General features: G+C 40.5%; 2 protein-coding genes across 3 annotated transcripts in view; both read right to left on the reverse strand.

Moving 5' to 3' along the window:
- The window catches only part of LOC130187420 (uncharacterized), a 66949-nt gene that overhangs the window by 22624 nt on the left and 31653 nt on the right, over positions 1-12672 (reverse strand). The window lies entirely within an intron of this gene.
- LOC130187427 (cysteine-rich protein 2-like) lies at positions 912-7903 on the reverse strand. The gene is made up of 8 exons (XM_056405057.1): positions 7698-7903; positions 4514-4608; positions 3528-3585; positions 3310-3441; positions 3012-3080; positions 2769-2863; positions 2177-2234; positions 912-1452 (listed from the first exon to the last, which is right to left on the reverse strand). The coding sequence occupies exons 1-8, from the start codon at positions 7738-7740 to the stop codon at positions 1388-1390; spliced, it is 615 nt and encodes a 204-aa protein (XP_056261032.1). The 5' UTR covers positions 7741-7903; the 3' UTR covers positions 912-1387.

Consider the following 12672-nt stretch of genomic DNA (forward strand, 5'->3'; position numbering starts at 1 on the left):
AAGTCTTTTCTCATGTAAGAATACCAACATTTTAAGGCTCAAGCTTCTCATCTGTAAAGATTTGAATATTCTTCCATCATTGCATCCTTAAGGTAAGTAAAGGAAGGGCTTTAGGCAGTAGCCTGAATTGAAGAAACAAAAAAATAATTTGTGATGTTAACTGTTTGGTTATATTTATTAAAGATAAGAAAAAGCGTATCGGTACCTGTCAGTTATTTATAATATAGTTACACTATTATCATATTGTTGGATTGTAATGCTTGTTTACATATGCATGAGCTTAATAGCTGTACTTTATTCATTTTCGTCACGTGTTACTGCAGTTGTTGTTACTTTTATTCACACTATTATTTTGTAGATAAATTCTCCCAACTTCCGGTATTATTGTGTGTAGCTTGATATAAATCTCGTTTTCCGGGTCCCGTTTCCAGTAAGAGGTGTAGCCGACCCCGTCCTGTCAGTGACGTTTTACCTTTCATTTGGCTGCACCTTTGTTCAGCTGCAGTGGGCGGGGTTAACTCTGTCAATAATACACTGAGTAAGTTAGTTAGTAAGTAGTTAACTAAAACCAGACCTGGAGAAACCGGATTACCAACCCACCAAAGATTCGTTCGTTGTAAAATTGAGTATTTTTTTCTGTTAGGCAGGTGTTAGGTTTTATTATTATTATTATTATAATTATTTTCTCTCATAATCGATTCATACTAAAAGAAAATGTAAGAAAATACTGAAAATGTATATATATTACATGTTGGTACTTTTGTCATTTTTGTCTATTTTATGTGATTGTAAACTGAAAAATAGACTCTATATAAAGTAAGTCTTTCCTAATTGTAACTTGTGAGTATTGCTGCTGCTTTGTTGTAATAAATTGAGCATGTATGAACAAACACATCCACTGACACTGAGCACAGGTTTGATTTCACACAGTTTTACTGTAGAAAACGTTTGACCACAGAACCCAAACTCACCTTCATAACCTTCAGTGAAAACTACGTCTCCTTCACTCTAACTTGTTCAAAAAACAGTGACAATACATTGGTGGGCTGGGTTTTCTTTTTCATACAAGTGCACAAAAGTTCAAAAACTATCAATCGTTAGTGAAAAAACACCACAGACGAGGCTAACACGTGTTTGGCAAAGAGAACGGAGAAACTGAAAGGCAAATGTGAAACTCACATGGGAGGAAATATTAAAGGTCTGATTCAGTACAAAAAATAGATACAGTATATAAACAATATAGAAATACAACAGAAACATCTACGTGTCCGTCCCTGTGAGTGCAGTACATATCGTTTGTCACCTTGACGGTTGAAGGCAAATCAAAGAGACATTGAGGGTCCTGGAGGCGGAGCTTCGTCCAGGTGTCGGAGGCAGCGTCGGCGGCTCAAGGCTGCGCTTCGCCTTCAGGGTCGTCGTAGATGTAGCTGCCGACGCCTCCGGTGTTCACACCTGAGGGAGAGCAGGACACACGGGCTTTACCTCCACCCTCCCCTCTGACACTTCTGTCATGACTCCAGCACTTTCTAAATAAACTCAACAGCAACTTGTCTTTTGAGAATCAAAGTCCTGGTTACTCAGGATTACCCACAATCCTCAGTGTGGACAGTTTTCATTTGAAGGCTTGACGGTGTGCCATCTGATTATCTGCTCTTGTGGATTTCAAATGTATTTGGAGAAACAGAGGTTGTTGTAATAGAGTGGAGGCAGAGGGGAAATCTGAACCTGAATATATGAAACCTGATCCTTTACAACAAAACAGAGAACAAGTAATTCTGATATAAACGCATCAATAGCTAGAAAAACTAGAACCACCTCCTCGTGGTCGTATCCCTCCTCCACACAGACTAGTTCCAGGTCACATCCCTGCTCATCCAGTCAGATAAGATATCAACCATTTGTGGGAAATTTTGTCATAATTTCTGTGTGAAGTATAATGTTTTGTGAGGTCACAATGACCTTGACCTTTGACCTTTGAAAAAAGATTAATAATTGACATTATGGACCAATTAAGTAGAAATATTGTAAAAATATTTTTAGGTCAAAATGAGTCTGAAATGATAAAAGTATTTAAATTGTTCAAGAAGTGGAGAGATTTGTGACAGATATTGATTTCCTGTTGCCGGCAGCAGCCCCCCCCCCCCCCCCTCTGCCCTGTACCGCACCGACTTCATACCTTTGGGTCCGAAGAGCACAGCGTAGCACGGTTTGTGGCAGTACGGCTGTCCATCATGCTGCAACACAAAACAATCATTCCACTTAACTCCTCCTCCTCACATGACGTCATCCTCATCAACCTTCAGTGAAGCATCTGGTTACAGGGAAGCAACAGCTGCTTCTGGCTGAACGAGAAGGATCTTACTCTTTAACAAACAGCTCCGTCTGTAGGAATCCTGCCCATCGTGTCGTCAGACGACCGTTCGCTTCCATCGCAGCAGCTGCTTAGCGCTTCCTTTAAGTGAAGATTTAAGTTGCAAATTTCCCCAGTGTGGGACTAATAAAGGAATATATCTATATATATAAATCCATTTTTAAATTCAAAGTATTTATTGATGATGAATCATTGATTTATAAATTCTTTTTACAATTCCTGATTTTAATGCCAATTAAAATATGAAATGAAGGAAATGCTTCATTGCTTTTCCTGTGACGTCTCTGCTCCTCCACATGACTTGACTTACATTTCCTGAATCTTTGTCTGTTTTTTTCTCTCTGGCGAAATGAACTAGAACCACGAGAAGAACCAGGAAGTGGAGCTGGTGTCTCACCTCTGCGTGGCTGCCGGGAGCCAGAGTCTTACTGCATCTCTCACAGCGCAGACACGGGCGATGCCAGTTCTTCCCGAGAGACGACACCTTCTCAGCTGCACACACACACACACACACACACACACACACACACACACACCACACACACACACACACACACACACACACACACACCATTATTAAGTCACTATGGCAACAAGCCGACTTACTCACTGCAGATATGAAGACACAGGTTCTTCTCACCGAAATACACCGTCTTGTTGCACCTGGGGCAGATGTTGGGTCCTCCAGAGAAAGAGGAGAAGCTGGCAGCTGGAGGAGAAGCAGAGGATCAGAATAATGTTTGATTGATCGGCGATAAGTGAACATTATTATTCTGACATGTAAGTTTACAGCTTGTCAGCAGAATCAGTTTGTGTCGTGTCATCCTTCCCGCTCTTTTTAACTGCCTGATTTTCACACATCTTCAAACCATCGTGAACCCGTCACCTCCTGATCCAGGAGATTTCTCCTCTGAACATGTGACAGTTTTGTTTCTCACCCTTCACTGGTCCCCGCACAGGAGCTTTTTTCACCTCCTCTGGTTTCCCATCTGTTTCCATGGAAACGGCTGCAGGGGCTTCGTTGGCGGGAGTGTTGTACACGTAGGAGCCGGCTCCGCCGATGTTCACGCCTGAAACACAGAAACGTTGATTTTACAAACCTGGAAACGATAGTAACGTACAGACGGTTTATCTGACGACGAGAAGACACTTTCACCTTTAGGGCCAAAGAGGGCGGCGTAGCACGGCTTGTGGCAGTAAGGCTTCCCATCATGCTGAAATACAGAGGGGGGGGGGGGGGGGGGGGGGGGGGGGGGCAGTGAGTCTCAGAGTGAATCAAACTAAAGCAGCTGTTTCTAAAGTTCAGCACATTTCTGTTTTCAGTCTGTTCCACAGAATTACCCCGTGTCTGCTCTCTCCACTCTGACCGTCACTTCCTCATTATTCTCTGTCGTCCATAGAAATAAAGACACTCGTCTCTTTTCTACAACGATGTGCTGTTTCAAACTGATGCGTCTTTTCCAGTAAAACGTCTTTATTATATTTGTAGAAATGAAAGAAGCGGCGCCGACGGCTTCATCTGTGTCATTCAGAAATATACGTAAAGGTTCATTATGAGTTTATTCAGTAATAAAGAAAGAAACAACGTGTTTGTTCATTTATTGTTTTTATGTCAGAGGGAAATATTGTCATTTTTACTCAGTTACATTTATAACGTCTCACATGGAGTCATGTGACTTTCACCTGCACAAAACTAGAATTACCGCCTCTTTGACCTTTAACCTTTAGCCACCAAAATCCAATCAGCTCATCCTTGAGTCCGAGAGAATGTTTGTGCCAAATTTGAATAAATTCCCTGAATGTGTTACTGAGACATCGTGTCCACGAGAATGAGACGGACGTATAGACGAACAACCTGAAAACAAGATGGCGGCTCTGACTGTCGTGGAGGAATAAAAAAAGGGGCGATATGAATATGTGTGTTGATGTGAACAGATCCTTTAAACTAAGCTGATGAACACTTGCTTTCGGTGACAGAGGAAGCGACTTGCTGTGTCCAGTCTGACCACGAGGAAAGCCACTGCTTCCTGCTGAGGTCACAGGACGGTGAACCACGAAGGTCACAGCTTCTGATGCGGCTCAGATACTTCCCTCCTGTTATTTTTAGAGTGAGATAAAGAGCGTTGAAGAGGCTCCTCCTACCTCAGCGTGGCCTCCGGGATTCAGCGTCTTGCTGCAGCGCTCACATTTCAGACAGAACTTGTGCCAGTCTTTCCCCAAAGACGAAACCTTCTCCGCTGTGGACGAAGACGAGACAGGAATCAGTCCTTCACACGCTCCAAAAACACGCAGAAAATCTACGTCTAAAAACTCCAAAGGCAGAACGAAGAAATCCATTAAAAGCTGCATTTGACTGAAGCGGATTGATTTTCTCCAGAGACAGAAACAGAGGAAGAACCAACGTCTCGGCTCTCAGGTTCATCCCTGCTGACGCCTTTAACTCTCATCATCTTATCCTGTGTGAGAAGCTCGGACGCTCCTCTCTCTCTCTGGGGGAGATTTTATCTATTTATTTATTTACACCCCCCCCCCCCCCCCCCCCAGAAAGCTCCCGTCCACCCCCAACTACTCCTTTTCATCCTGGTGGGAAATAAATAAGAAACTCTCCCTCTCAACAAATCAACATATATGATCATCTACATCTACATCAGTAATAAAAGCCGTCAGCTGTCCGTCAGGTGTCGGGGGGGGGGGGGGGGGTGATTTCACTAACAGTCATTTATCTGTTTGCCGTCCTCCCAAAATATCCCTGCAGATACACAGGCCCTGATACACCATGACACTTCCTGTTCAGACGCCCGTCACTGAGATATGAGGCAGTAAGTCACCTTCAAACCTCGGTGCCCAGTCCAGACATGAGTCTGGTTGTTCTTCTGCAACTGTTATTGTTTTAAACGATATTTGATTCTGCATTTCAACCACATTAAATTTACTTTACTGCAAAACAGCCGAAACAATCTGAGCTTCAGATTTACTGCAGAGTTTGAGGTGTGTGTCGTGTTCGGTGGAGGCGGCGGGGCGTGGTCTGCTGCTGCTCTCCAGAGAAACAAAGAGGAAAAGAGCAGAAAGAAAATCGATCCGTGCAATTGATAAATTATTTACAGCGCCACATGCTCCAAAAACTGATATACGCTCACTACATTGACTCCTTAGTGACATGATGAAAACAAGCGTCCAGTAACCGGAGATCAACCCACAGAAACTGAAGACACTTCCTGTTAAAGTGGAAACAAAACATACAAACTGCTTCTCTTGTCTCCTGCAGAAGATAGTGGTGGAGGATAATGGTCCACCACTATCCACCATTATCCTCCACCACTATCCACCACTATCCTCCACCACTATCCTCCACCACTATCCACCATTATCCTCCACCACTATCCACCATAGTGGAGGATAGTGGTGGAGGATAGTGGTGGAGGATAGTGGTGGATAGTGGTGGAGGACAGTGGTGGAGGATAATGGAGGATGGTGGTGGAGGATTGTGGTGGAGGATAGTGGTGGAGGATAATGGTGGAGGATAGTGGTGGAGGATAGTGGTGGAGGATAATGGTGGAGGATAGTGGTGGAGGATAATGGTGGAGGATAGTGGTGGAGGATAATGGAGGATGGTGGTGGAGGATAATGGTGGAGGATAATGGAGGATATTGGTGGAGGATAGTGGTGGAGGATAGTGGTGGAGGATAATGGTGGAGGATAATGGAGGATATTGGTGGAGGATAGTGGTGAAGGATAGTGGTGGAGGATAGTGGTGGAGGATAATGGTGGAGGATAATGGAGGATATTGGTGGAGGATAGTGGTGAAGGATAGTGGTGGAGGATAATGGAGGATAGTGGTGGAGGATAATGGAGGATAATGGTGGAGGATAATGGAGGATAGTGGTGGAGGATAGTGGTGGAGGATAGTGGTGGAGGATAATGGAGGATGGTGGTGGAGGATAATGGAGGATTGTGGTGGAGGATAATGGAGGATAATGGAGGATAGTGGTGGAGGATAATGGAGGATAATGGTGGAGGATAGTGGTGGAGGATAATGGAGGATGGTGGTGGAGGATAGTGGTGGAGGATAGTGGTGGAGGATAATGGAGGATAATGGAGGATAGTGGTGGAGGATAATGGAGGATAGTGGTGGAGGATAGTGGTGGAGGATAGTGGTGGAGGATAGTGGTGGAGGATAGTGGTGGTGGATAGTGGTGGAGGATAATGGAGGATTGTGGTGGAGGATAATGGTGGAGGATAGTGATGGAGGATAGTGGTGGAGGATAGTGGTGGAGGATAGTGGTGGAGGATAATGGAGGATGGTGGTGGAGGATAATGACACAGCACAGACTCAATGATCAAAGGGTTATGAGATTCAGGATTTCGCTGCGTTTGGCCACGATGAAATATTCAGACTCATCACCAGAGTTTTTACTTGATGTTTTTTTGCCCACTATAAGATCCCTGTTGGCAGATGAAGACCCTTTACATATTAGAGCTAAAACTATAATTATTTTCATTATTAATTAATCAATTAGTCTTAAAAAAAAACTCTGACTTAAGTGAAAAACACGGTTTTCTTAACCAACAGTCCAAGACTGAAACTGTTCAGTTATTGAATAAGTGATTCATCTACAAATAATAACAGCTGTAGTTTTATTACTTAATGTCATGATGATGTATTTCTTCAGCATCTCCACTAATAATGATATTAAATCTTTTCCTAATTTAATCAAAGAGCCACATGATCGATCATCATGTTGCATTTAATCCAGAACAAATTTTAACAAAGTATTTTGCATCTTAAGCCCTAAAATGATCATATATTATATCTATTTATTCATATATTTTATTCTTATTTTGACCCAGTGAAACATTCGAAATCCATTGGACTCAATGTGATGAACATGATTTTAAATTTCACAATGTGACAAATACAATTCCTTAAAAACGTGTGAGAATAAATTAGAAATTCAAACTTTTTTTTTTTTTTTTTTACAGTTATTTAAATATAAAACTGAATGTTCCAGAAACACGTTCAGAATATCTGTTAGACAATGTATTGATAAAATTCAAAATATAAAATGAAATTATATTTTTTTTAAATAAAAATGCACACATTTTTTAGACAGTGATTTCTACGTCATCACGGAGCCTCCGTACCTCAGTGGTGATAATGGCGTGTGATAATAAACAGGTAGAAACAGCTCGTGCTGGATGAAATGAAATGAAGGATTAAAGACATCAGACTTCAGGAGACACTCCCGCCCAGCACCCAGCCTCTGCAGACAATCACGATGCTGGGGGGGGGGGGGGGGGGGGGGCTGTCGGCCTCTGCTGCACTTACCGAAATACACCGTCTTGTCGCATTTGGGACATTTGGACGCCATGGTCCGTCTGATCCGGATCAGGACAGGGAGACTGGGTCGGGTCGGGTCGGTCCACCGGCAGCCTGACGCTCTGCTCGCCGTCTGTCTGCAGCTGCAGCGCCGCAGACACACCTCACAGGACGGCGGTGGTGATGGTGATGATGATGGGAGTGGCACATCCTCCCGTTGGATCGCCTCAATATGCATGACCCCGCCCCCGCGGTGACGTCATGCAGAAACAATAGATGAAACGTTCTTCACCCTGTGTTGAAGACTTAGAAAGTGACACATTATGCAAAACAACAAACGTGATTAACGTTGAACAGAAACATATTTTCATTTATTCTGAATGTAAAGAAAATAGTTCAAACAATATCGTTAACTTCCGGATTCTACTGAGGAAATATTCATTAGGAGAAACTAACAAACAGGAAGTCAGCAGTTCAAATATATTCTGACTCACTTAAATTATAGATTGGTCCTTTTTTACATTTATGTATTTGTTCTTTTTTATTGTTATTATCTGCTGAATTTCTCTGAATGTTTCTATATTGAAGAACTGATCTGTCTGATTGTTTGTTCATTTTTCTATTTAAATAAAGGCGAGAACAAAGAAAAAGAAACAACCTTCCACCTGTGTCAATGCATTCCTGACAAACAATAAAAGCTTCAGTGTTTCCATTCATATTGAGTTCATTTTTCTAATCACTGTCTGTCCTCACTGTGTATCCATGGTAACAGATTAATAGCAGTTAATGTGCGCTCCAACTAAACCTTATACAGTGATAATGTTAACATAATGAGTGCTTTTACTTCGACACTTTAATTAGATGATGATAATAATTTGTACTTTTATTTAAACCTGTATTAATGTTTTGGTCACATGGGGAAAACACAACACTGATATTAATATTGATTGACTTTTAATTTGTTTGAAAACCCTCTGGAGTCCATTTTGATATTTGTTGATGTATTAATTCTGTCACACACATTTTAAACCGTCACTATTTCACCAGCATCGAATCCTTTTTTCAGTCTGACAGATTATAAACTGCTTGGAACCCAAGATATATGAAATATATCACAGGCACCTGTGAAAATGTTCATATCTATAGTCGTTATCAATCCAATTATTATTATAGAGAAGCTCAGAGTTGTAAAAACTATTGTTTTACTGTTTGTACACAACAACATAGCAGAGATATGTAAGAAATGAAAATATAAAACAATTTATTTACATGTAAAGGATTTTATTTCAACTCAGTTTTGTGCCTTTTGCACTAAAAGTATAAATCATGTAAATCATGGAAAATATGAACAATTCACACTCAGAGTCCCGCATCAGCACTTTGAACTGATTTCCTCAGCTTGTCTGTGTGTGATGTACAAAGTTCTGGAAATGAAACCGTGGCCACAGCTGCAACAAACCATCATTATCATTATTGATTAATCTGCTGATTATTTTCTAAAAGAAAGTGCTTGTGGTCTCTTGTGATGTGTTCAGTTTGACTGTTTTGCTAAGCCAAAGGTATTCAATAAGAGCTCTGGGTGTAAACCCAGCTACACAAACAGTATGTGCGGTTGCAGGTGCTTTTATTTTGGAAATGTCATTGTCATCCTGCGTCCATCAGGGTCTGCCGTCAGTGTTTGTTGCCGCCTGGTTGTTTGGTTACGCCGCGGACAGTGCAGCTCTTCACGGGGAATGTTAAGTGATGCTCTGTGTATTCTTGGCACCGTCACACTAGAGGAGCTGACACTGGACGGCCTTCAGGGTGTGGCTGAGAATAAAAATAGATTACATTTTAAATGTGGCTTGTTGGCCAAACAGTATCACCATAATTTCTTCTTCTCTTTTTCTGAATAATTCAATCGAAAGATTAAAAGATCCCTAAAGACTGCAACACTAAACAGAGTCATCACAAAATATTGATATTGAACTGAGGACGCTGTCACGTTCCTCAAATGAAAACATGAAACAAAGCCACATTTTCCACTTTGTTCTCACTGACGCTCTTTTAACGACGTGATCTTGTTGAGTTATCAGTGCCAACCGTTCATCTCAATGTGGCTGACTTCAGAAATCACAACCAGTAACCGATTATTAGCATTTTCTTTTGCTGATTTTCTGGTAAATTTTATTCTGAGTCGAGACGAGATTTAGAAGTTTTCAATTTCGGTTCTTTGTGTTTGTAAATTACCTCCATGATCATCTCAGTTTTTCATGCACAAGACTGTGAAGGTGATGAAGAGCAACTGTGGGATGGATTCAGTGCCAGTGGGACTTTCCTTTCCTTTAAGTGTCTCTGACGAGTCAAGCTGTTTTCCATGAGATAAACACACATAAACAGAAGGAAAGATGAAGCAGTGGCCATTTTTTCCAGTTAGTGCACTTAGTCTTGAGCCATCTAGGGCCTGGGAATGCACTAATCTTAAAATAAACAGCTCCAGATCGTGTCTGTCCATAGTTTTAGTGTGTGTGTGTGTGTGTGTGTGTGTGTGTGTGTGTGTGTGTGGTGGTGGTGGTGGTGGGGGGGTGTCTGTGTCATATCTGCTTAAAAGCCTTTTTGGGCGTCACATTTGTCGGCCTGACCACTGTGTTTACACATCACGGCCTCAGTAACTCTGACAGGGGACATTTATTGTTTCATACTTAAAACTACATTTTAAATTACATCCCGTCTCCTTACTCTCTGTTATAGTCTGATTCATCCCCACCTGTCATATTCTGATATAGTTAGAGTGAGTTCTTTTTCTACTACTCTCCACAACATGTTGATCCTCCCGAAACATTTTGTTAGGATTGAAAACCGATCAGTCACATCCCATCTGCTCCTCTGTTTCACAATCTAGACACTGTATTTCTCATTGAGTTAAAATCATCACTCTTTCTCTGATATTAGTTATTATTGCTGTTCATTTTATTACATATATATTGAATCTTTTAGTTGCTCATCATTTTTATGAAGTCACATGATCTATATTGTGCAAAAAATAAAAGTGTAATTAAATAAATAATAATGTGGATTAAAAGCAAGAAAAAAGTAAGAAGATTCCTCGACAAAGACTAAAGAACCAGGATTGAAAGAAATGTTATTAAAGTTCTGTCCCACAAAACGGTTATTTGTCGATAAAACCATGTATATATTCTATACAAAACAAAAAGACTGTAGTTGGCAAAGTGGAAACAAAAATGACCCAACAGCCCTGGAGGCTTTCTGAGCTTCAACATGAGAGAGAAAAAAAACAACATCTATCATCATATATATATATATATATATATATATATATATATATATATATATATATATATATATATATATATATATATATATATATATATATGTCAATCATACAAATGAGGAAGTGTATAAGAAAAGCAAAATAAAAATCATTTAAGAGTTCAGTCATTTACATTTGTAGAAAGTATGTAATCAGTTTTTTTCCCCCAATTTGGGAGATTACAAAGTTTCAAAGAAATACTACAAACAGACATATGAGTAATACAGTCATATGAAATATGAGGTTAGTTTTGCAAGATCTGATGACATTGTTAGAAATGTACTACAGTAACAAAGTAGGGCTGTAGTCAACCAAAGAAAATCTTGGTTGATGAAATGGAAGTCTTCAATGATGAAATGGAAGTCAAACCTTTCCCGCAGGTGTTGCAGTGGTACGGCTTCTCACCTGTGTGAGTTCTTATGTGGACTTTCAATATATAATTAGATGCAAAACTTTTCCCACGTTTCACAAGAATATGGTTTCTCACCTGAGTGAATTCTCTTGTAGACTCTCAATACTGCCATGGACCTAATTTTTTTCCTACAGGAGCTGCAGGTGTATGGGGTCTCACCTGTGTGTGTTCTCACGTGTACTGTCAGTGAACTACTACAAGAAAAAAGTTTCCTACATGTTTTGCATGAATATGGCTTCTCACCTGTGTGAGTTCTTATGTGCACTCTTAAGACAAGACTATTTGTGAAACTCTTCCCACATGTTTTACAAAGATATGGTTTCTCACCTGTGTGTGTCCTCAGGTGGATCAACAAACTTTTCCTCCATTTGAAACGTTTCTCACATCTTTCACAAGAATATATTTTCTCACCTTTGTGTGTTCTCAGATGTTTCTTCAATCCTGACTTGCACTCAGAGGTTTGTCTACAAGTGTCACATTTAAAAGACTTTTCACCTGTGTGAGTTTTAAAGTCAGTCTATGACTCTGAATCTGTAGTTGATCCTGAGTCCACATGTTGACTTCCTTTCTGATCTTGGCTCTCAGCTACAGGAGAGGTGTGAGAGAGGAGCTGGTGGTCACTGTCTGGTTCTGGTTCACTGTGGTCACTTTCCGCATGATCAGGAGGTTCCCATTGGTTATTTAACGTGGATAAAATCTTCGCTGGCTGGTGGCGAGGAAGGCGATCACCAGCAATTCAGATGTCTCAGGCAGAAATATTATTTATTATTTAGTTTGGCACCAAGAATAAAATGATGAGCAGTATAAAGCCAGCATGTGAATCAGGGTAAAGCCACATCAATCCGTCCAGCAGAGAATATATAACTCATCTGTCACACATACTTATCTAACTATTGTTATGTGTGTTTTGACTTTTATCCTTCTTGAATTAAGAGTTGGACAGTCTCTTCTCAGTAATGCTTCTCCTTGGATTCTTATTCTTCTTATCTATAAGACATTGGTTACCATAGCTACAGAGGATAGAGTTGGCTCCATCTAGACCCGTGGTTCCAAAGCTGTGGGCTGCGAAGGTATTTTAAGTGCAAACTGTTTGCAAAAGAATAGTTTTGGTGAAAAGATGTATAAAAAAATCAATAAAAATATAATTTTTTTTAAAAGTCTCAAAACGTAATGATCTTTAACAGCTTTAAAATGTTTAGCAGTATGTTTTTTTAGCAGGTCATTTGACTATTTTTTACGATTTTTTTTTTTAGAGTGTATAC

Source organism: Seriola aureovittata, chromosome 19, assembly GCF_021018895.1.
Source record: "Seriola aureovittata isolate HTS-2021-v1 ecotype China chromosome 19, ASM2101889v1, whole genome shotgun sequence".
In the NCBI taxonomy this organism is placed as follows: Eukaryota; Metazoa; Chordata; class Actinopteri; order Carangiformes; family Carangidae; genus Seriola; species Seriola aureovittata.

Excerpts from the sequence above, each read along its gene's own strand:
- LOC130187427 (XM_056405057.1), bottom strand. The coding sequence starts at position 7,740 with ATGGCGTCCAAATGTCCCAAATGCGACAAGACGGTGTATTTCG. Across the intron at positions 3,442-3,527 it reads CGCCCTCTTTGGCCCTAAAG|GCGTGAACATCGGCGGAGCC; the intron begins GTGAAAGTGTCT and ends TCTGTGTTTCAG. Across the intron at positions 3,081-3,309 it reads TGTGCGGGGACCAGTGAAGG|CTGCCAGCTTCTCCTCTTTC; the intron begins GTGAGAAACAAA and ends CTTCTCCTCCAG.